Source organism: Mobula birostris, chromosome 32 (assembly GCF_030028105.1).
Source record: "Mobula birostris isolate sMobBir1 chromosome 32, sMobBir1.hap1, whole genome shotgun sequence".
Classification (NCBI taxonomy): domain Eukaryota; kingdom Metazoa; phylum Chordata; class Chondrichthyes; order Myliobatiformes; family Myliobatidae; genus Mobula; species Mobula birostris.
Window position 1 is genome coordinate 19836259 of NC_092401.1, and position 25450 is coordinate 19861708.

The 25450-nt window shown below is 41.4% G+C and overlaps 1 protein-coding gene across 1 annotated transcript in view; it reads left to right on the forward strand.

Annotated features, from left to right (window-relative positions):
• The first annotated feature begins 2306 nt into the window (after positions 1–2306).
• LOC140191075 (tetraspanin-16-like) overlaps positions 2307–25450 on the forward strand; it is a 39685-nt gene continuing 16541 nt past the window's right edge. The window contains exons 1-2 of the mRNA XM_072248150.1: positions 2307–2318; positions 10346–10543. Coding sequence (XP_072104251.1) covers positions 2307–2318; positions 10346–10543 — 210 coding nt within the window. The remainder of the gene's footprint in view (positions 2319–10345; positions 10544–25450) is intronic.

A 25450-nucleotide genomic window follows, 5' to 3' on the forward strand; every position in this document is an offset into this window, starting at 1 on the left:
CAGGATGCAATGTAATTTATTGTTGCATTATGACACTATTTCATGTAGGAAGGCAATGAAGGCAGTCCATTATCTGCACTGATTTTGTTCATTTATAGCCACCACAGTGTACAATGGATGAACTCCTCTGTATTTCAATCCATTAGTATAATAGGTGGCTAGTCTGAAACATACAAGATCTCGGGTGGAAGTCCAGAGGGCATTTTCTTTTCCGGGAAAATCTAGAACTAGAAATCACTGTTTAAAACAATGGCTCACCTAGTCGAAACAGATGAAGTGAAGTTATTTCCCAGGATCAGTGGTGTTTGGAATTCTCTTCACCCAAGGGCAGGAAACAAAGAGTCTTTCAATATGTTGTTTAAGGCAGAGAGAGTAGATTCTGGACCAGACTGCAGAGGTTATGTGGTGATTTTATTGAATGGCAGAACACTCTGAGAGGCTGGGGAGCCTACTTCTGCTCCTGATTCTTATTTCAGTATTGTCCTCTCTCCTGCAATTTCACCCTCTTCTCCTCATTCCATCATCATTTTCCTCCCCTACCCTCTATCTCTCTTCCTCCTCTTCTCCTTGTTCCCTCTCTCTCCTTCTATTTCCAGCTGTTTAGACGCATCTAGGCGTATTACAGCCCTCCACAGGATGTATAATTAATTACAGAACTTCAAGGAACTCAAATTTTCGAATACAACCTAGTCTCACGTATAAACTGAATAATAGACTCTTCAATCAGATGTTGATTCTCTTGATGGCCATACAAAGATTTAATAGAAAACCAAAATAAATTTAAGCCAGATAGCCTCTTGAACAACATGCTTCTTTCAATTCTGTATCGATTACAGCTCAGCAAAACATGCTGGACTGTCTCTGGACTACCACAGTCACATAATCCAGTAGGAGAAGGTTTACAAGGATGTTGCCAGGACTTGAGAAACTCAGTTACAGAGAAAGGTTGAATAGGTTAGGACTTTATTCCCTGAAGCATAGAAGAATGAGGGGAGATTTGATAGAGGTATATAAAATTATGATGGGTATAGATAGAGTGAATGCAAGCAGGCTTTTTCCACTGAGGCAAGGGGAAAAAAAAAACGGAGGACTTGGGTTAAGGGTGAGGGGGGAAAAGTTTAAAGGGAACATTAGGGGGGGGCTTCTTCACACAGAGAATGGTGGGAGTATGGAATGAGCTGCCAGACGAGGTGGTAAATGCGGGTTCTTTTTTAACATTTAAGAATAAATTGGACAGATACATGGATGGGAGGTGTATGGAGGGATATGGTCCGTGTGCAGGTCAGTGGGACTAGGCAGAAAATGGTTCGGCACTGCCAAGAAGGGCCAAAAGGCCTGTTTCTGTGCTGTAGTTTTTCTATGGTTTCTATGGATGTTTTCCTATTATCTTTAAATAATAGTTTAGCCCACAAAGCCCCAACCTAAGTCTTGTTAATTTCACCATATCTCTATGACTTAAAAGGTAACAGTCTGAGACCTTTTTAACTAGCTGGTGACTAGAAAAATAATGCCTGCTCCTTAATTCATTTTTCCAATCCTCCTGCCACTTCTTCTCTATACCTTTTTTAATCCTACTTCTCAATTCTGCTCTGCCTAGGGGAACTCTAATTTCTATTTGCCAGCTCTGCAATGCCATCCACAATTTCATTTCCCTCCACCCCGGCATGCCCAGGTATCCATGAAGATCTAACCGCACAACCCATCTTCCCTACTCTAAACAACACTAAGAGAATCTCAATAACTATGTCAGGACGAGCTTTTGATTTACTCCCTTTTATAGCCTCTAAGGCAGCAGCAGAATCCGAACAGATCATCCTCTTTCCTTTCCTTTCCTCCGCTTTTAAGTTCCTCATTATCCCCGTCCTCTATCTCCTTCCCCTCTGCCTCCCCCACCCTTCCCGCTTCCCTTTTCCCCGACTATTCTCCAGCTCGCTTCCCTCAGTCCATCACGGACGCGCCGGGCCGGCCCGACATCGTGTTGGGGGCGGGGCCAGAGCCGAGAGGCGGGGCCAGACCTGACTCGGTGGGCGGGGCCGGGTTCGGGGGGCGGGGCGAGCGTGGCCGGCGTGCGCGGCGTTTGAAACGGTGCCGGGTTCTGTGCCGGTAACAACAGCGAGGGTTAATCCCTCCTTCGGACAAACTCTGCTCTGGATGAAGTGAGACTCGATCACCCTGCCCCTTTACCCACTCGCCATCAACATGGTTGTATCTGCTGTTAACAACGCAGACTACAAATTCAGCTCTTAAACCTATTTACTTCTAGAAAAGAAATCTGCATTCTTAATATTTTCCTCCAATTCGTCACAATGGAAGATAAGGTAACTTTGGAAATAGGTTAATTGTACTAATATAGAAATGACCGTTTTGATACATTAAGAACAAGAAACTTTAGTACTAGGTCATAAAACCATGGGAAATTTATACCTTAACGTCTCAATTAAAACAGAATGTTATATTTTGTTCCAAGTTTTCCAATTGGAGTAGTACTGTTAAAGAAGTAGAGATTACTAAGCAACGCACATAAAAGTTGCTGGTGAACGCAGCAGGCCAGGCAGCATCTCTAGGAAGAGGTACAGTCGACGTTTCGGCCGAGATCTTTCCTCAGGAATAATATATATAAAATAAATAAATAAAAAACGGATGGAGTACGAGGGGGAGGTGGGGCATTAACGGAAGTTAGAGAAATCAATGTTCATGCTATCAGGTTGGAGGCTACCCAGACAGAATATAAGGTGTTGTTCCTCCAACCTGAGTGTGGCTTCATCTTTACAGTAGAGGAGGCCCTGGATAGACACATCAGAATGGGAATGGGACATGGAATTAAAATGTCCCCCCTCTCTCTGCTTTCCGCAGGGATCACTCCCTACGCGTCTCCCTTGTCCATTCGTCCCCCCCATCCCTCCCCACTGATCTCCCTCCTGGCACTTATCCTTGTTAGCGGAACAAGTGCTACACATGCCCTTACACTTCCTTCCTCACAAGCATTCAGGACCCCAGACAGTCCTTCCAGGTGAGGCGACACTTCACCTGTGAGTCGGCTGGGGTGATATACTGCGTCCGGTGCTCCTGATGCGGCCTTCTTTTCTTTTCAAATCTTTTTATTGTGTATATATATATAGGAAAAATAACATGAGTACATCGAAGTAACAATACAATGCCTCAAAAAAAACCATCATCTTAAAGATTGAAAAGATTTTGTGATAACAAAAAAAACCTACTAAGCAGGAAAGTGAGAAAAAAAAAGAGAACCCATTAGGTGTACAACCCTGGAGCCATGCGTCATACAAAAAGCTTCTAAAAATAAACATCAAACCGCCAGCAAGAAAAGAAAATATACTAAAAGAATTTACAATTAGATCGTGGAAAAATTATATCAATTAACTCAAATGATAATAACGAGCAAATGAGCCCCATCTTTTCTCAAAATCAAATAAAGGTTCAAAGGTTCGACTTCTAACTTTCTCCAAACTAAGACATAGCATCACTTGAGAGAACCATTGTGACAAAGTGGGAGCTGATATATCCTTCCACTTCAACAAAATGGCCCTCCTAGCTATCAATGTAACAAATGCAATAACATGTTGGTCAGACACAGAAATACCATGAATATTTTGATTCCAAAAAGCACAGTTAATTTATTAGGTTGTAAATTATTTTTAAGTGCTTTAGAAATTGTTGAGAAAACCGACTTCCAGAACTGTTCCAATATAGAACAAGACCAAAACATATGTGTCAGTGTAGCTATCTCAGTTTTACATCTATCACAATGACTGTCAACATTAGGAAAGACTTTAAAAAGTCTCTCCTTTGTCAAATGATAACGATGTACAATTTTAAATTGAATCAATGAATGGCTAGCACAAATTGAAGAAGAGTTAACCAACTTCAGTATCCGCATCCAATCCTCCGTCATAAAAGTCAAATTAAGTTCCTTTTCCCAATCCTGTTTAATCTTAGACAAAGGACACTTATCCCATTGTAATAATAAATTATAAATTCTTCCAATAGAACCCTTAATCAAAGGATTCATACTCATAGTAGTATCTAACAGGTCAGCCTCCAATATGTAAGGGAAATTACTTAAATATTTTTGTAAAAAATGTCTAACTTGAGGTATTGCAAAGGTGTGAATATGAAAGACAATATTTATCAGTTAATTGTCCAAAGGACATCAATCTATCTTCTTTAAATAAATCCAAAAAAGAATTAATACCTTTATTTTTCCAAAGTAGAAAAATTGGATCACTCAAAGAAGGCTTAAAAAAGTAATTTCGGTAAATTAAACTACAAAGTTTAAATTTTGTAAGATTAAAAGAATTGCGGAACTGGAGCCAAATTTGTAAAGAATACTTAATCACAGGACATAAGTTTAAATTAACAACTTTACCTAATTGCATAGGTAAAGGAGCCCCCAATAACGAAGTTAAATAAAACTGTTTTACAACTTTTAGTTCCAGATCTACCCAAATTGGCGGATCAGTCTTATCAACCCAGTATAACCAAAAAGACATATATCGCAGATTAACAGCCCAATAATACATTCGGAAATTAGGCAAAGCAACACCTCCAGCCTTTTTCAATTTTTGTAAATGACATTTACTAATTCTTGGTCTTTTATTATTCCAAAGAAAAGATAAAATAATATAATCAATCCGATCAAAAAACTTCCTAGTCAAAAAACAGGAATATTCTGAAATAAATATAAAAATTTCGGTAGAATCATCATTTTAACTATATGAATATGACCAACGAGTGAAAATGTAAGTGGACTCCATCTACTAAATAAATACTTCATAGAGTCTACTAAGGGAACAAAATTAGCTTTATAAAGATCCTTATATTTTTTAGTAATTACAATACCTAAATGTCTAAAGGAGTCTGAAACTTTAAAAGGAGTATTATCATATATAGAAACAGAATCATTTAAAGGAAATAATTCACTTTTACTAAAATTAATTTTATATCCTGAAAAACCTCAGAATTCATTAAATAATTTTAACAGGGCAGGAATGGATTCGTCAGAGTTAGATATATAAACCAATAAATCATCAGCATAAAGAGAGACCTTATGCATGGTCTCATTCACAAATATCCCATGGATATTCTTAGCCTCACGAAGAGCAATAGCAAGGGGTTCTAATATTAAATTAAACAACAAAGGACTTAATGGACAGCCTTGCCTTGTCCCCCATGAAAGCTGAAAAAAAGGAGACCTACAATTGTTAATAGCAACAGTAGCAGTAGGGGCTTTATATATCATTTTAATCCAATTATTAAAATTAACACCAAAGCCAAATTTCGCTAAAACATTGAATAAATATTTCCATTCGACTCGGTCGAACGCTTTTTCAGCATCCAAAGATACAACACATTGTGGAATTTTAGAAGAGGATGAATATATAATGTTAAGTAGTCTCCGAACATTTGAAAAGGAATAAAGACCCTTTATAAAGCCTGTTTGATCTTTACAAATAATTTTACCCAAAATATTCTCCAACCGATCGGCCATTATCTTTGACAAAATCTCAGCGTCAGCATTCAGTAATGAAATAGGTATATATGAAGCACAGTCAGTTGGATCTGTGATTAGGCTAGGGTTAATAGGTGATTAACCCTGTGATTAGGCTAGGGTTAATAGGTGGGTTGCTGGGCAATGTGGCTTGTTGGGCAAAAAGGGCTTATTTGCATGGCATCTCTAAATAAATAAATAATGTTTCAAAGTGTGCTCTGTACATTAATAAAATATGATATTTTACTAATTTTGTTTTCATTTTTTTAATTAGACCTTGAAAACTGAAAATGCAGAGTCACAAACCATCAAAACTTACATTTGTATAAAAATATTTATGATTGTGGTCAATACAATTATTTCTGTAAGTAGTTCAGGATACATATACATATCTATGGATACCTATGTATACATATATATATATACATACCTATGCCAGTGTATTGTTAATTAGTTTTGCATAAGATGATGCCTGTTGAGAGACGAGCTCTACTGTGTCGTTTCATCCCGTGCCTGGTTTTCTAATATAATGACAGTCAGTTTCTCCTAAATCTACTCATGGCTGAATCTATCTATCTCAGAGGTTCATCAAATCATGCCTTCCACCTGCAAGGCAACCCTATGAGATTCTCACGGAGCCTGTACAACCTCTGAATCATCCAGTAAACAAAGTCCCAGAAAGAAATGAAGGTCAACACACCATATGCCATTTTTTATCACCCTATCAACATGCAGGGCAACTTTGAGGGATCTATAGTCATGGACCCATCAGTTGTGTCTCTGCTACCCAACCTGATGTTCTCTTCCATCCCATCAGTATGTGAAGGATTTTACAAAAATATAACAAGGAGAAGAAAGTAGTAGCTATCCTCGAACACAGTACAGCAAAGGAAGAGTCCCTTCAGCCCAAAGGGTCTGTGCTAACCAAATATCCTCTCAGTGCATAGAGAACTGAGGAAAATACAGGAGCACAGGCATGAGAAGTAATTATTGGAAGGAAAGCAAAAAGTGGTATAAACGTATCCCCAGGCTGTCAGGATGTGACCGATGAGTATCGCAGCTCCAGATCATCATAACCAATGTCAGTGATTTGGCCAAGAAGAGAAAATGGCATATTTCCAAGTTTGCACTTGCCACTAATTTAGGTGGGTAGACAGGAAGACTTCAAGGACAAATGTTTAATATAGAACAGTATAGACAGTACAGACCCTTTGGCCCACAATGGTGTGCCAACCCTTAAACCCTGCCTCCCATATAACCGCCACCTTAAATTCCTCCATATACCTGTCTAGCGGTCTCTTAAATTTCACTAGTGTATCTGCCTCCACTACTGACTCAGGCACTGTATTCCACGCACAACCACTCTCTGAGTAAAAAACCTTCCTCTAATATCGCCCTTGAACTTCCCACCCCTTACCTTAAAACCATGTCCTCTTGTATTGAGCAGTGGTGCCCTGGGTAAGAGGCGCTGGCTATCCACTCTATCTATTCCTCTTATTATCTTGTACACCTCTATCATGTCTCCTCTCATCCTCCTTCTCTCCAAAGAGTAAAGCCCAAGCTCCCTTAATCTCTGATCGTAATCCACACTCTCTAAACCAGGCAGCATCCTGGTAAATCTCCTCTGTACCCTTTCCAATGCTTCCACATCCTTCCTATAGCGAGGCGACCAGAACTGGACACAGTACTCCAAGTGTGGCCTAACCAGAGTTTTATAGAGCTGCATCATTACATCGTGACTCTTAAACTCCATCCCTCGACTTATGAAAGCTAACACCCTATAAGCTTTCTTAACTACCCTATCCACCTGTGAGGCAACTTTCAGGGATCTGTGGACATGTACCCCCAGATCCCTCTGCTCCTCCACACTACCAAGTATCCTGCCATTTACTTTGTACTCTGCCTTGGAGTTCGTCCTTCCAAAGTGTACCACCTCACACTTCTCCGGGTTGAACTCCATCTGCCACTTCTCAGCCCACTTCTGCATCCTATCAATGTCTCTCTGCAATCTTCAACAATCCTCTGCACTATCCACAACACCACCAACCTTTGTGTCATCTGCAAACTTAACAACCCACCCTTCTACCCCCACATTAAGGTCATTAATAAAAATCATGAAAAGTAGAGGTCCCAGAACCGATCCTTGTGGGACACCACTAGTCACAACCCTCCAATCCGAATGTATTCCCTCCACCATGACCCTGGATCCCATGCCTTCTGACTTTCTGAATAAGCCTACCGTGTGGAACCTTGTCAAATGCCTTACTAAAATGCATGTAGATCACATCCACTGCACTACCCTCATCTATATGCCTGCTCACCTCCTCAAAGAACTCTATCAGGCTTGTTAGACACGATCTGCCCTTCACAAAGCCATGCTGACTGTCCCTGATCAGACCATGATTCTCTAAATACCCATAGATCCTATCTCTAAGAATCTTTTCCAGCAGCTTTCCCACCACAGACGTATTGCTCACTGGTCTATAATTACCTGGACTATCCCTACTACCTTTTTTGAACAAGGGGACAACATTCGCCTCCCTCCAATGCTCTGGTACCATTCCCATGGACAACGAGGCCATAAAGATCCTAGCCAGAGGCTCAGCAATCTCTTCCCTCGCCTCGTGAAGCAGCCTGGGGAATATTCCGTCAGGCCCTGGGGACTTATCCATCCTAATGTACTTTAACAACTCCAACAGCTCCTCTCCCTTAATATCAACATGCTCCAGAACATCAACCTCACTCATATTGTCCTCACCATCATCAAGTTCCCTCTCATTGGTGAATACCGAAGAGAAGTATTCATTGAGGACCTCACTCACTCCACATCTTCCCACCTTTATCTCTAATCGATCCTACCTTCACTCCTGTCACCCTTTTGTTAATTGGCATGAAGAGGAGGCTGGCCATCACACATTTATATAAAAGATGGCAAAATGTGAGATGAACCTCTTTGGTGAACAGAACAGAATAAATAGACATACTGAAGGTCAAAATGCAGGTGCAGCAAGCAGCAGGTGAAATGTTAGCTTTTATAATAGGAGTGGTTGATTACCCAAGTATTATCTGTGCTTACAAGGGACCATAGTGAGACTGGACCCAAAGTATTGTGTACAATGTTCGTCTCTATACTTACAAAATTATATATGGCCTTTGGAGGGAGTTCAGTGATGATCTCAGAATGATTCCAGGGAAAATGAGTTTGCCATAAATTGAACAATTGTGTAGACTGGAATCGAGTTCTTTTGAGTTTGGAAGTTTGAGAGAAGATCTCACCAAAGCTTATAGAATTTTAAAGAGCTTGACATGCTAAATGCAGAGGAAGATTTTCCGGAGCCTGTGAAGTCTAGAATAAAAGAGTGCAGTTTGACAATAAGAGTAGGGTATTCAGATTTTTCTTTCACTCAGAGGGTGGCAACCTTTGGTGTTCTCGATCCTGGACAGCTGTGGAAGCTCAGTCAGTATATTCAGCCAAAGCATAGATTGACAGATAGAACAAGGGTCTGCAATATGACTGCTGGAAAATGGACTGTGAGGACAGTCGGGATCCTAATGAACGGCTCAACAATTATCTGACCTGCTGCTGCTCGCAATTATCTTCTGAAGGGAAGTTTTCAGTGATTTGAGTGAATGGGTTAAAAAAGACATTCTTTTATTTATCACAATATTCTCAGTATTCATACATCAGCTACCGTCCGAATTACAATCTAATTATTAACATTCCAGACCTGTTTTCCAAGTACCGAGGTTTAATACAGTTGGTCCTTGATGTAAGAGAAGCCTAATAACGTCTGTCAGGTAGAATATCTTAGACACCTTTTAGTTTATTACAGAGCTGATGGAAAAACTTTACATACCCAAATGCCATGAAGTTAATGATAATTAAAACTAATTTGGATTGATTTTTACATCTGTGAATGTAAATTAATTAATTCACATTAATTTTTACATCAGATTAGTTTTTACATCTGTGTATGTACATCCCATATAATTTTGTAGGCATATTTTAGTTATAACTTGTTTTTTTATTGATTTTAAAATGATATTTGCATATTAAATTTTACTAGCTTATTTTTAAATCAAAGAAGACTTCTCCAAATGTGCGCTGAAATTAAATCTGTAAAGCCAGTAGTAGAGGAAGATGAGAGACATTAGCTGTCTGAGTGGTAACTACAGCTCTGAGGCAAGTCCAGACTAATGAATGTCTTCGACCTGCTTGCAGAATGAAGGGGTGATCTAATCCCATTTCTTTGAGGGCATGGGCACATGTTCCAAACCTATCGTTGGTTTGTCAATGAGTTCCGATGGTGTTTAGAAAGTGAACTGAAACAAAGGAATCTAGGAACAGAGTTTCTCTCAGTTATCTTAAGGTTATAAGCTCAAATCTCAAACATAAGCAGCAGGCATAATTTTAAGGTGAAAGAGTAGGGGGTGGATGTCAGAGGTCAATTCTTTACGCAGAGAGTGTCGAGTGCATGGAAAGCCCTGCTGGGGTGGAGATAGAAGCAGATTCATCAGAGGCAGTTAAGAAACTCTTAGATAGGCATATGATGATAGAAAAATGTAGGGCTATTTAGCGGGAGAAGGTTTAGATTAATAATAGGGCAGGTTTAAATTTTGGCACAACGTTATGGGCCAAAGGGTCTTACTGTGCACATAGAACAAGTTTCTATGTTCTATAAATTTTTAAAGCCTCTGTATGCTTGGTGGTGCCACATCAAAAACTGACGTATGAAATCAGAGGGCACTCTAGTCTCTATAAACATACAGCAATGTGAAATAATGCAAAAAGACTGCGCACAGAAGCTACCATGCTATTGAAATTTTTCTTTCTAGGTGGCTGGTTTAGTACTTCTTGGATTCGGTGTCTGGATAAGGGTGCACAGTGATGCTATCATGCAAATTCTGGGATCAAGTGCAGGACATATGCTGAATGTCAGCTACTTCTGTATTATAGGAGGCTGCTTCCTCACGCTGCTTGGCTTCTTTGGCTGCTGTGGCACCATTAAGGAGAGCAAGGTACTTTTGCTGATGGTAAGTTAATCATATTCACAAGACGTTCCGCAGAAGCTAAAAATCCAGAGTCAGAATTAGTTTTAATATCATTAGCATTTGTCGTGAAATTTGTTGTTTTTGTATGATACATATATGTGTGTTGTCCTCGATGCTGGGGAGGCTAGTGCCCATAATGGAGCTGGCTGAGTAACTGAGTTACTGTTTGTAACTTTTTCTGGTCCTGTGCAGTGGTCCCTCCACACCAGATGATGAGGCAACCAGTTAGAATTCTCCCCATGGCACATCCACAGAAATTTGCTAGTCTTTGGTGAAAATACCAAATCTCAAACCCCGAATGAAATACAGCTGCTGGCGTGCCTTCTTTGCAATTGCATCAGCATGTTCGGCCCAGGATTGATCTTCAGAGACGATGACAGACACATAAACACCCAACGTTTTGAGGCAAGACTGATGATACTGCTGCAAGGAGAGATTTTGAAACTGAAGTAGTTTTACCATGCCTGGGCTGCAATAAAGCCCTTGGGAACAGTCCAGTCTTTCTGAGCTGACAAACTTTTTAACTTGTGGTAGGGAATTGCACGCGAGATCTATGAAGCTGTGGGCGAGCCAGTGAAAAAACAATATTGCTAAGTTTTAATTAGATATAACCAAACGAATCATGAAAAGGGTGGTTTCTTTAAACTCATAAAAGAAAAGAGCTCCCAGTGATGGAAATCTGAAATAAAAATGGAATTACTAAAAAGCGGTTAGATATCAGTTATGGGGAGAAAAACAAATTCTTTGTTGTGATGAAGGATCATTGATCTGAAATTTTCATTCTGTTTCTCCTCTCCACAGATGCAGCCTGACGTAGTAAATATTTCCAGCTTGTTCTCCTATTTCTGCTGATAGGTTGTTTTATAAAAACGCATCCAGTACTCCTTTATCTGAAGCATCATGTTGTAAATAAATGCGCACGGGCTGGTTTTTATAGGGTCACAGAAAGCCCCCTTTTATTTAAACTTATATCCTGAAGTTTGCTCAGATCTCTTCTTTAGCCACATCATATAACAGACTTTTGTCTTCTGGACTGCCATTCAAGCTACCAACTATAGTGATAACTTATACATATTCAGTTTTAGAAAAAGCAGTTTTGGTTTATAGAGCAGTAATCCTTCATACATTACTGTATGGAGCAGAGTCATGGACCACCTACAGCAGGCACCTGAAAGCCCTGGAACAATAAGACATAAGAACAGAAATTGGCCATTTGGCCCATCGAGTCTGCTCTACCACTCGATCATAGCTGATCCTTATTTCAACTCCTCAGCCCCGCTCCCCGCCTTCTCCCCGTAACCTTTGATGCGGTATCTAATCAAGAACTTATCAATCTCAGCTTTAAGTACATCCAACGATCTGGCCTCCACAACTGCATATGGTAACAAATTCCACAAATTCACCACCTTCTGGCTAAAAAAATTTCTCTGCATCGCTGTCTTAAATGGTTTCCCCTCCATCCTGAGGCTGTGCCCTCTTGTCCTAGACTCGCCCACTATGGGAAACATCATTTCCACATCTGCTCTATCTAGGCTTGTCAACATTCGAAAGGCTTCAATAAGAAACCTAAGGTAGAAGGAGATTAGTTATTAACTTCAAACTTTCTGCATAATCAGTCAAAGAGTTGAACTGCACGTGCATGTAACAAGAGCTGTATAACTCATCTCCTAGTGGCGGTGTTGCACCATTAAGCTGAATGCCAACCGCCGTAAAACAAGACGGAGAAGAAGAAGAACTCATCTCCTTCGACCTTAGGCCATGAACTTATCAATCACCCCTGCTGTGGACCACTTTGTGGGGGTTGATCCGTATGCTCCACGACCGCTGGACTAAGTGTGTAAATGTAGGAAGGGACTGTGTTGAAAACTAAATGTGCTAGGTTTTCTGAAACTGACTCCTTCTACCTTAGGCCATGAACTTACCAATCACCCCTCGTACTTTGCCAAAAGATTTTGAGCAACAGCTAGAAGGTCAGTCGCACGAGTACATGCATTCTGGAGGAGACCAACATGAGCAGCATCACCACTGTGATAAAGCAACACCAACTCTGATGGTCATGTTATCTGGATGCCTAACTCCCCAAACAGATCCTTTTCTCCCAGTTGAAGGAAGGTCAGCTAACTCCTGATGGGCAAGGAATCACTTCAAAGATATCATCAAAATCAGCCTGGGGAGATTCTGTATGACATCTATAACTGGGAAGACATTGCACTCAATAGATACAACCGGATGAAATATGTCCAGGAGGGAACAGCGCCACATCAGAACGGAGGGTGGAGCTTAGGATGATGGCGTCTAACGGTGATTCTTTTCTTGTATCTTTGGAAACAACCCTATTTCTATTTTTAATATTTCTTTATTTCCTTTTCAGGGTCCTTTTGAAGACCCTGACCTGGAGTTACATGCTGACTTCGATTCTTTGCAGGAATGGGACCCACTGTCAGGGCCTCATGACCGGCTGCTTTTCGATATGCCAAGGGTGCGGCCTGGAACTCTAGTGTACCTTCAGGGTGCCAGATTTTCATGGCTCTGGTGGCGGGTGGATTCGAGTTCAGTGCCGCCGCCTAATGAGTCTTGGGAGTACCTGAGAAATCGAAAGCAGCGAGCTGGCTGCTGGCTGTGTGCCCAGAGACCCAAGTTCTTTGGGCACAGGGCTCGAAAAATGCGACGCAACAGAATTTTAACACCATAAATCAGCGAGTTGTTTGTTGTGTCTCCCCTCTCACTGTGAAACGGAGACACCTCTTTTTCTCTTATTAGGCAGAGAGGGAGAGAGCCTGTGGTATGTTGAATACCGGGTGAATAAGTAGTCTTTGGGGTACTGCAAGTCTGTGTCTTTATCGATGCTTTGCTGCACGCTTGAGTGCTCGGTGTGGGGTGCAGATGTCTTTTTGCTGGTGGGAGAGGGAGGGTCATTGCTTTGCTGCTGCTTATGCGTGGGATGGGGGAGCTGAGGGGGCTTTGGGGTTCTAACATTTAACTGTCAATCATTCTTTGGGACACTCCTCTGTTTCCATGGATGTTTGTAAAGAAAAAGAATTTCAGGATGTATATTGTATACATTTCTCTGACATTGAATGTACCAATTGAAACTATTGAAATCTCTGCTGTGCCAGCGAGAACAAGCAGCAGCTGCAAAAGGAGAGACTCAACCACTAACCACAGCTGCCAGTTCTTCTTTCCAACACTGCTCCAGAATATGTGGATCCTGGATCAGCCTGTACAGCCGCCTGATGGGCCACCAACAGACAACTCCTTAGGAGAGCATCATACTCGACTCAGGCAATCACACAACCACTACTACTATATTTTTAGAGATTATTTACAGAAGTATACTGTATATACACAGTTATCAACTCAATCAGTTATAGATTCAGTCAATCTCCAGATCTTCTTTTACCACAAAGATGATTCCGCCATTCCACAGGTGTTGTCTACAGATAACCGCAACTTAGTGAATCATTCCATGTACCCAGTCTGGGGCTCCTGCATCTCATGAATAAACCTTTTGAGATGAAGAGAGGGTAATGCTTTTTATTCACAATTCTCTCAGGGTAGCTTTGTAGTCCTTACCCATTTGCAGGGTTGAGGTGACTTTGTCAACCACAACCGGAGGGCTTGTCCAATCACTGAGCTAGATCTCCACCAGTATCCCATTCATTTATCACTTTTGCAACTCCCCATTCCTTTACAGCTTAGACATAAATGAAACCCAGTCAACAATAAGTGGCTTTGTCTCCCAGATAGGTGTGTGTGTATGACCCATACCCAATGATGCCATAGTTCAAACTGGTGAACAGGTTCTTGTACAACCCAAAAAACCTTCACTGAACCTCGGATGTTGTACCAACGCTGGGCATCACCATCCATCCTTACTGCAGTGTCTGTGAACGGTAATTCCCCATCTGTAACAGAGATCTGCATGTTCGTACTCTGCACTGTGCACAGTATTTCCCCACGGTGCTGCGACAACTTGTCAGATTTCAGCCCTAGAAGAGTACTACCAACTTTTCAATGGAGTCACACTTCACAACTGCTATGATCCATAAGACATAGTAGAATTAGGCCATTCAGCCCATCAAGTCTTCTCCATTTCATCATGACTGATATATCATCCCTCTCAGCCCCATTCTGCTGCCTTCTTCCTGTAACCTTTGACACCCTTAACTAATTAAGTCCAAGTTGAAGATCAAGTTTATTGTCACTCAACCATACACGTGTATAGATTAGATTATGAGGACATGCAGTCCTCTTTTATTGTCAGTTGGTAATGCATGCATTAAGAAATGATACAATGTTCCTCCAGAATGATATCACAGAAACACGAGACAAACCGACTGAAAAACTGACAAAAACCACATAATTATAATATATAGTTACAACAGTGCAAAGCAATACTGTAATTTGATGAAGAACAGACCATGGGCACGGTAAAAAAAAGAGTCTCAAAGTCTCTCGGAAGTCCCATCATCTCACACAGACGGTAGAAGGAAGGGAAAAAAACTCTTCCTACCATGAGCTTCCAGCGCCACAAACTTGCCGATGCAGCACCCTGGAAGCACCCGACCACAGTCCGACTCTGAGTCCGTCCGAAAACTTCGAGCCTCCGACCAGCTCTCCAACACTGAGCACCGAGCACCATCTCTGCCGAGCGCTTCGACCCCGGCCCCGGCAACAGGCAATAGGCAAAGCCAAGGGGATGGGGCCTTCCTCTCTGGAGATTCTCGATTGCACAGTAGCAGCGGCAGCAAAGCAGGCATTTCAGAAGTTTCTCCAAGTGTTCCTCCGTGCTTCTCACGGCTGTCTCCATCAAATCAGGATTGTGCACAGCCCCTAGTTAACATATACGATATCATTTTGGAGTGACCGCGCGCGCTGCGTTGCGCTGCCATCTTCTTCTCCCCCTTAATATACAGCTTAGTGAAACAGTTCCTCTGGGGCCAAGGTGCAAAACACAATACATGTAGTTATGACAGCACATACAGTCACAAAATAATATTATTACATGTCCCTGAGTGGCCTGGCCTGAAGACTGATGGTGCAGGGATGCTGTCCTAGAGCCATGTTGCTGCAAGAACATGTACGCGGCAGTTCCTCATTTCAAGCTGGGTCAACCACAGATGAAGGCAATGCAGCTTATCTTCCAGGGAGCGAACCCTGGAGAGCAGTACTGATGGGAGAGTCAGCCTGCAGGGGCCAACTCCCAATCCAGCATAGATTCCAGTATGCCCACCATGTCTCTGTTCTCTTCAGCTCCTCCCCTGGGTAGCTGTAACAGCTGACGCCATGCATGAGCGTATTGTCCACGCAACAACTGAGGCCACACAGCCTCCCCTGCCATTGGTCTTACCAATAAACCAATGAACTGGATTTGTGGTTTTTGTATTACTAATGACCAATAGCTAATAAGGAAAGTGTTTAAGAAAAACATTTGCCCCATTTGTTGGACACGGAGAGGCTGCTGCAATCAAGCACACCACTATTTTAACAAAAGTCAGAACATTTTAACCTCTGCTTTAAGTTTACCAATGATTTAGCCTCCACATCCATCTACGGCAATGAATTCCACAGATTCACATCCCCCGGCTAAGGATATTCCACCTTATATGTGTTTTATCAGGATGTCCTTGTATTCTAAGGCTGTGCCCTGTATACACCAAAGTGCTGGAGGTCTGAGTCCACACTAATAAATATCCCATTACATTTTATGGATGCTCAGTGCTTGCAGCAGTCTGTGAAGCATCCCTCTGATAGGCCGTAACAGCAATTCTCACCTGTCCTGCCTTTGTAACCCAAGGGTTTTCACTGTGCTTCAAGGGCGATGCTTCGAGCTTGTGTGACCCTGGAACTTCAGAATGATAGTCAAGCAAGCACTGCGTGCCATTCTACTCACACACTAACTGCCCTGTACTGGATCATTTCCCCTGAATGCTTCCGTCAGCACGTGCACCCTTTATGATATCCCTGCTCCTAACCCCCAGCAGATTTGGGAATTGCTCTGCTCTGCCAGAACCATTAACCTGATGGCCTACCGACCAACCACTTCTGCTAATCCATGGTTGGACATGACAGATTTATGGCTTTCAAATCTCGGAAGACACTGGATTGTAGGTTACAACACAGAACGTAGAAGAGTACAGCACAGTACAGGCCCTTTGGCCCACCATATTCTACTAGCCTTTGAACCTACTCCACGACCAGTCCAACCCTCCCTCCTACGCAGCCCACAACCCTACATTTTTCTTACATCCATGAGCCTACCTAAGAGTCTGTTAAATGTCCGGACTGTATTCATCTCTACCACCAGACCAAGCAGAGCATTACAGGCACTTACCAATCTCAGTGTGAAAATAACTTACATCTTACAACTCCCCTAACCTTTCCTCTGGAACTAGCCATTGCTGCCCTAGGAGAAGAGTGTGGCCTGTCCACTTTATCCATGTCTCTTCTAATCTTATACTTCTGTATCAAGTCATCTCTTATCCTTCTATGCAAGCTTTGGACAAGGTCTAATGAAGAAATTTCATCTGTAGTTTGTGACTCACCAGCATGTCATACATTTCTGGCCCAATTGCCAGCAGTAATGTCACCTTCCCCTTTGTATACAGGCATAAATCTCTTCTGTGCCCTCTCCCTGGACCTTGTTTGTTACCAGAAATATTATGAAATTGGGCAGGAGGTACAGAAGCCTTAGGTCCCACATCATAAGGTCCAGGAACAGTTATTACCCGACAACCATCAGGCTCCTGAGCCGGCTTTGATAACATCAATCACTACTAATCAGATTCAATGATCTGGAGATCACTTTCAAGGTTTACCAGTCATGTCTATTTATTTGCACAGCGTGGCTTCTGCTCCACGTTAGTTGTTCATCAGTCTTTGTCTGTTTATGTATAGTTTTTCATAAATCCTGTTATATTATTTTTTCCCTGCAAACGCCTGTGAGGAAATGAATCTCAAGGTAATAAATTGCAGCATGTACATACTTTGATCATAAATTTACTTTGAGATACACTCACTTGCCGCTATATTAGTTACACCTGTACTCCTGGTTGCAAATATCTAATCAATCAATCATGTGGCAGCAACTCAATGCATAAAAACCTGCAGACGTGGCCAAGAAATCTAAGTGACTTTGACTGTGGGATGAATGATTGTTGGTGCCAGAGGTATGGTTTGCATATCTCAGAAACTGATGATTCCTGGGATCGTCATGCGCAACAGCATCTAGAGCTTACAGAGAATGGTGCGAACAACAAGAAACAGTGAGTGATAGTTCTGTGGGTGATAACGCCTTGTTAATGAGAGAGACCAGAGGAGAATGGCCAGACTGGTTCAAGCTGACAGGAAGGCAGCGATGACTCAAATAACCACACATTACAAAAGTGGTGTGCAGAAGAGCATCTCTGAACATAGAACATGTTGAATCTTGAAATGGATGGGCTACAGCAGCAGAAGACCAGACCAGGTTCCTCTCCTGTACCTAATAAAGTGACCATTGAGTGTATCATCCCCTTGGCTTCCCGTCTCACATGCCAAGAGCGTCTCAGATGTTATAGAAATATATTCAACCTGAACACCTTGAGTATCACTTTACTAAGTAGCTGTTATGAAAAATGATCTCTTTTGTTGCGAATGTTGAAAAATGCTTTCACTTCCTGACTTTTTATTGTTTTCAGAGATACTGTACGGTAACAGACCCTTCTGGCCCAATTACACTCATGTGACCAAATAACCATCTACCCGTACGCCTTTGGAATGTGGGAGGAAACCAGAGCCCCCGGAGGAAACCCACATGGTCATGGGGAGAATGTACACATTCCTTACAGATACACATTCAGTGTTACAATGGCAGTGGGAATTGAACACCGCTGTAATAGTGTTACACTAACTGCTAAACTACCGTACTGCCAGTTCTTGTGATGTCACAGGAGCCTGCAGATGCTGGAATCTAAGCAAAGAGCAACCCTAGTGGGTCGAGCAGCACCTGGGGGGGGGGGGGGGAAATGGACTTCCACAATTTCCAGTCGAGACCCTTCATCTGCACTGAACTTCCGTAGTGCTCCTTTATCCAGTCATTCCACTTACCATATTTCTTCCAGCTCAACAGTATAAGAGATGAATTGGTAAAGCTGCATCACTATTTTGTGTTAGAATAATGGCTTGTAAGAAAATTCCTTATAAAATAGTAAGAGCAATAAAATTATGCAAAATTAACATTTTTCTCTTTTTAACTTGCAGTACTTCATAGCTGTATCAATGATTTTTATTGGAGAAATAATATGTGCAATTGTTATTTTGATCTTTAAATCAATTGTAAGTATCAATCGCTTTGTTTCAGTTAATAATAATAGTGATGCTTACTGGTGGAATATCTTTGATAATGTTCATGTCCTAAAGGTGCTCTGCTTCTCCCTTTCTATTTCCTGCCCAGTTTTGCCTTAAATATAAACAATATGTTTCAAATCTTTGGTGCCCTTCCATGATGTCACCAAGGTCAAATTATGATTATAATCAGTAAAACATGAAGTTTTTTTGCACTAATATCTGAACAAAACATCTCAACATTTCACAGTTGCAGATTGGCAGGTATGATGTCGTAGGCATCACTGAATCATGGCTGAAAGATTATAGCTGAGAGGTTAATGTCCAAGAATACAAAAAGATAGGCAGGAAGGCTGGCATTGCTCTATTGATAAAAAAATAAATCAAATCATTAGAAAGAGGTGAAAGAGTGGAAGGTGTTGAGTCATTGTGGATAGAGCTAAGGAACTGCAAGGGTAAAAAGACCTTTACTACCAAACAGTAGTAAGGATGTGGCCTACAAATTGCAATGGGAGATAGAAAATTTATGCCTAAAGGGCAATATTACAATAGTCATGGGGGACTTCAATATGCAGGTAGATTGGGAAAATCAGGTTGGTGCTGGATACAGGAGGGGGAATTTCTAAAAGTGCCTATGAGATGGCTTTTTAGAGCAGCTCATGATTGATCCCACAAGAGGATCAGCTGTTCCGGATTGAGTATTGTGCAATGAACCAGAATTGATTAGAGAGCTGAAGGTTGAAGAACCCTTAGGGGAGGTGATCATAATATGATCAAATTCACCATGAAATTTGAGGAGGAGAAACTAAAGTCAGATGTATCAGTATTACATTGGAGTAAAGGGAATTGCAGAGGCATGAGAAAGGAGTTGGGCAGAACTGATTGGAAAAAAACACTGGCAGGGATGACGGCAGAGCAACAAAGGCTGGAATTTCTTTAAGCAATTTGGAAGGCACAGGATATATACATCCCAAAGAGGAAGAAGTATTCTAAAGGAAAAGTGACACAACTGTGGCTAACAAGAGAAGTCAAAGCCAACATAAAAGCCAAAGAGAGGGCATATAATAGAGCAAAAGATAGTGGGAAGTTAGAGGTTTGGGAAACTTTTAAAAAACGAAAGAAGGCAACTAAAAGAGTCATTAAGAAAGTAGAGGTGAAATACAAAAGTAAGCTAGCTAATAACATTGAAGAGGATGCCAGAGATTTCTTCAGATACATAAAGAGTAAAAGAGAGGTGAGAGTGCATATTGGACTGCTGGAAAATGATGCTGGAGAGGTAGTAAAGGGGGACAGTGAAATGATGGATGAACTGAATAACTATTTTGCTTCACTGTGGAAGACACTAGCAGAGGTGGCTGAAGAGATTTTGGAGGCATTAGTAATGATCTTTCAAGAATCGCTAGATTCTGGAATGGTTCCAGAAGATGGCAAAATTGCAAATGGCACTCCACTCTTCAAGGGAGAAAGGCAGAAGAAAGGAAACTATAGGCCAGTTAGTCTGAATGGTGGGAAGATGTTGGAGTCAATTATTAAGGATGCGGTCTCAGGGAACTTGGAGGCACATGATAAATAGGCCATAGTCAGAATGGTTTTCTCAAGGGAAAATTTTGCCTGACAAATCTATTGGATTCTTTGAAGAAGTAGCAAGCAGGATTGGCAAAGGAGGATCAATTGTTGTCGTGTACTTAGATTTTCAGAAGGCCTTCGATAAGGTGCTACACATGAGGCTACTTAAACAAGCTAGGAGCCCATGTATTACAGGAAAGATTCTAGCGTGGATAAGGCAGTGGCTGATTGGCAGGAGGCAAAGAGTGGGAATAAAGGGAGCCTTTTCTGGCTGTCTGCCGGTGACTAGTGCTGTTCCACAGGGGACTGTGTCAGGGCCAGTTCTTTGTATGTTATATGTCAATGATTTGGATGATAGAATTGATTGTTTTCTTGGAAAGTTTGCAGATGATACGAAGATAGGTGGATGGGCAGGTAGTTTTGAGGAAGTAGAGAGGTTACAGAAGGACTTAGACATATTAGGAGAATGGGCAAAGGAATGGCAGATGGAATACAGTGTCGGGAAGTGTATGGCCATGCACTTTGGTAAAAGAAATGGTTAACTATTTTTAAATGGAGAGAAAATACCAAAAAACTGATGTGCAAAGGGATGTGGGAGCCCTTGTGCAGGATTATTTTGTTAATTCGTAGGTTGAGGCTGTGGTGAGGAAGGCAAATGCAACATTAGCATACATCTCAAGAGGACCAGAATATAAGAGCAAAGGTGTAATGTTGAAACACTGGTGAGGCTTCACTTTCGGTAGCGTGAGCAGTTTTGTACCCCTTATCCTAGAAAGGATGTGCTGAAACTGGAGTGGGTTCAAAGGAGATTCACAAAAATGATTCCAGGATTAAATGGCTTCATATGAAGAGTGCTTGATGGCTCTGAGCTTGTATTCACTCGAATTCAGAAGAATTAGAGGTGACCTCATTGAAGCCTATCAAATGGTGTAAGGTGGATGTGGAGAGGATGTTTTCTATGGTGGGAGTGTCCAAGACCAGAGGACACAGCCTCAGAATAGAGGGGTGACCTTTTAGAGCAGAGATGATGAGGAATTTCTTGAGCCAGAGAGTGGTGAATCTGTGGAATTTGTTGCCACAGGCAGCCATGGAAGCCAAGTCTTCATGTGTACTTAGGGCAGAGGTTGATAGATTCTTGACTGGTCAGGGAAAGAAGGGATACAGGGAGAAGGCAGGAGACTGAAGCTAACAGAAAAATTGGATTAGCCGTGATGAAATTATGGAGCAGACTCGATGGGCCAAATGGCCTAATGCTGCTCCTATACCTTATGATCTTATAAAAGGTAAATGTGAAAAAATTTCATGTCTCTTCTGCAACTGAATTTGATGGATTGATTTCGCAACAGATTCTCTTTTCTTCTAGCATTTCTTGTTCCTCAGCTAATGGAAACAAATCCTGTGAGAAGTTATCTGAATCTAACTTTTGTCCATTAAACCCAACACACACACATACACACATTCTATCTTTCCCTCACTTAAAAAATAAATCATATAAGCAACTAGTTTAGAACAGTGGTATTTCATTCATAGAACAGCATAGCACAGTATGGATCCTTTGGCCCAAGATGTCATGCCCACACTTTTAACCTGATCTAAGATCAATCTAACCCTTCCCTCCTACATAGTCCTCCATTTTCTATCATCCATGTGCTTTACTAAGGATTTTTAAATATCCCTAACGTATCTGCCTCTCCCACCCACCACTCTCTGGATATTCCCATTTACATTCCTCCACTCACCTTAAAATTATGCCCCACCATACTAGTAGTTTCTGCCCTGGGAGTCTATCTCTGTCTGTCCACTCTTATCATCTTGTACATCTCTGCCATGTCACCTCCCATCCTCCTTTGCTCCAAAGAGAAAAGCCCTAGCTCTTTCAGCCTCTCCTCATAAGACATTCTTTCTAATCTGGGCAGCATCCTGGTAAATCTCCTCTGCACCATCACCAAAGCTCGAAATCCTTCCTATAACGAGGCTACCCAAACTGAACACAATGTTCCTACTGTGATCTAACCAGGGTTTTATAGAGCTGCAACACTACCTCACATCCCTTGAATTCAATTTATTAGATCAGATTGATCTGAATCCAGTCCACAACTTTTAGAAGCAAGGTTCCTGCACTTAATTTCAGTGGAAATTGTTATTTTTTTTATTCAAAGGGGTTAAAATAAATAACTGGACTTGCAAAGAATCCATTAAAAAGATTGACAGAATTGACTCAGGAACTTTATGTGAGGTCATTATCCATTGTGATTTACCTATGGAAAATGTTCAAAAGTATAGGGTCAAAGAGTTGTAACGAAAAGAGCTTTTCAATGTTTTTTTTTGCTTTTGACCATGTGGCAAAAGGGAATGATGAAGTAAAATGGTGGAGTGGACGTAGTGTAATTAGATTTTAATAACATATGTAGTTCCCTAAGAAACACTGCACTGTGTAAACACTTTAAACCACTTTTTATAATGTTGGTTATATTTTAAATACGTGCTGATATTTATGTACATTTTATTCCATATTTCATATTTTAACCTCTAACTTTAAATAATTCTTTATTTCTTGTCACTGCTGAATATTGTTTTTGTTGCATGTCGCGCCAACACACTACAGCAAATTACTAATCGATGTGAGTACTGATCCTTGAGGTTTCATGCTATGGAAGTAAAGTATGTGTTGCTGCAGTTGGCCGATGTTGGAGATCAGGGAGCAGTCAGGTATCCCGTGTCTATGTTTGCAGGGAGTGTGTCCGATACGGCTCCTCTCAGACCACGCTGATCAAAAGGAGCATCCAAAGTAAACCCACAATGGCCAACGAGCTCACACAAAGTTCCCAGATCAATTCTCAACTTTTTTCAATGGTTCTTTTGCAAGTCCAGTTATTTACAATATTGAATGAAAAGTACCAATTTCTTATGAAATTATGTGCTGTTTGATTGCGGATCTTTAAAATTCCATTTTCACAATCCCAGTCCTGTTTTAGAATGAGAGGGTTCTGCACTGGAATCACATCAATGTGATCCAATGGATTAAATAGTGCTACTCCAAACTAGTCACCTGTATTATTTCTTTTTAAGTCAATTAATGAACCTGACTGCAATTTTGTTGCAACAACCTCCTTGAAACTACTACCAATGACACTCTGTCTCCTCTACACTCCCCAGTGAGTCTGACTGGGATATTATTCCTGGACCGTATCAGGTTGAAGGGTGGGTGACCTTATAAACGTACATAAATTCTTGAGAGGCATAGATAGAGTGGATGATGACAATCTTTTCCCCAAGGTGGCAAGCCTAGACTAATTTCTAAGCGGGGAGCAAACTCAGAAATCAGAGGTGCAAAGGGACTTGGGAGTCCCCAGTGCAAGACTCTCAGAAGGTTAACTTGTGGGTTGAATCGATGGTAAGGAAGCCAAACGCAATGTTAGCATTAATTTTGAAAGGCCTAGTATAAGGATGTAATGCTGAGGCATTGATAAGACTGCACTTAGAGTATTGTGAGCAGTTTTGGGGCATCATCAAGACAGCATTTCGCTGGAATCCTGAAGGGCAGAGGGAATGCAGGAGACCAAAGACAACTTGGCACTGTACCACAGCGGCAGAAATGAGGACCCTGAACCACACGTGGGGCACAATAGAGAAGATGGCCAAGGACAGACAGAGGTGAAAGACCTTCATTGCTACCCCAAATGGTAGCAGTGTAGCAGGCAGTAACTGTCTACAAAAAGATGTGCTGCCATCTAGAGAAGTTCACAAGAAAGATCCCGGGAATGAAAGGGTTAATGCACTTGTTACTCTGGGGTTGTACTCACTGGAGTTTAGAAGAATGAGGTGTGGGGGGGGGTGGGGGTGGAGAATCTCATTGAAATCTATCGAATATTGAAAGGCCTAGATAGAGTGACCATGGAGAGGATGTCTCCTAAAATGAGGGATCAGAAGGTACAGCTTCAGATTACGAGGACATTGCTTTAGAACAGAGATGAGGAGGAAGTTCTTTAGCCAGTGGGTGGAATTCATTGCCACAGATGGCTGGGGAGGCCCAGTCATTGGGTATATTTAAAGTGGAGAGTGATAGCTTCTGCAAAGGCTATGGGGAGAAGCCAGGAGAATTGGACAGGGAGAGATAATAAATAAATTTGTCATGATGGCATGGTGTAGCAGACTCAATGGTCCTTTTTTCTCCTAGGTCTTATGGCCTAAAATTAAAGGGCATAGATTTAAGGTGAGAGGGCCAAGATTTAAAAGGAATCTGTGGGTGACTTTTTCATATAGAGGGTGGCAGGTATATGTAACAACAAGCTGCTGGAGAAAGCTGTAGAACTGGGTACAATTACAAAGTTTAGAAGACATTTAGGCGTGGATAGAAAAGGCCTAGAGGGATGTGGACCAAATGCAACTAATGGGACTAGATCAGATAGACATCTTGGTTAGCATGGATGAACAGGGCTGAATGGCCTCTTTCTGTTTTGTATGACTCTAACTCTAGAATCAATAGTAAGACAGTAATATTGCAAGAGAACTCTTTCAATGTTACGCATAACTGAATTGTTAAAGGCAGAGCCAACCCATTCATTTCCATACAAACTCTGGCATCGTTTTCATAACCTACGGTACATTTCACTTCACAATCTAATTTGATTTGCAATTAAGATAATTTCATTGCTAATTCCTCTGCAATAAATATTACCATCCAACTGATAGAAATGTTGATTTTCATTAGATAAAAGACACGACAAAGTGGTGTGATAATTCACAAGCTAAATGCTTACAAGCAGAGTGTAGAAAGTTTTTGAATCTCCCCTTCCTTCCATGTAACTTTGCTTACTTCCCAATTTTTTTCAGCCTATAAAGATTTGGAGCACATTTTTATCCATGCACAGAATTTTTTTTGTTATTCAAGACTCCCTCCTTTCTCAATTTGGTTTTCACTCCACTGAAATAATTGACAACAATAGACTGTCACAGACCTCAGCTGTTTTATCTACCCTTTGATCTTTCCACTTTCTT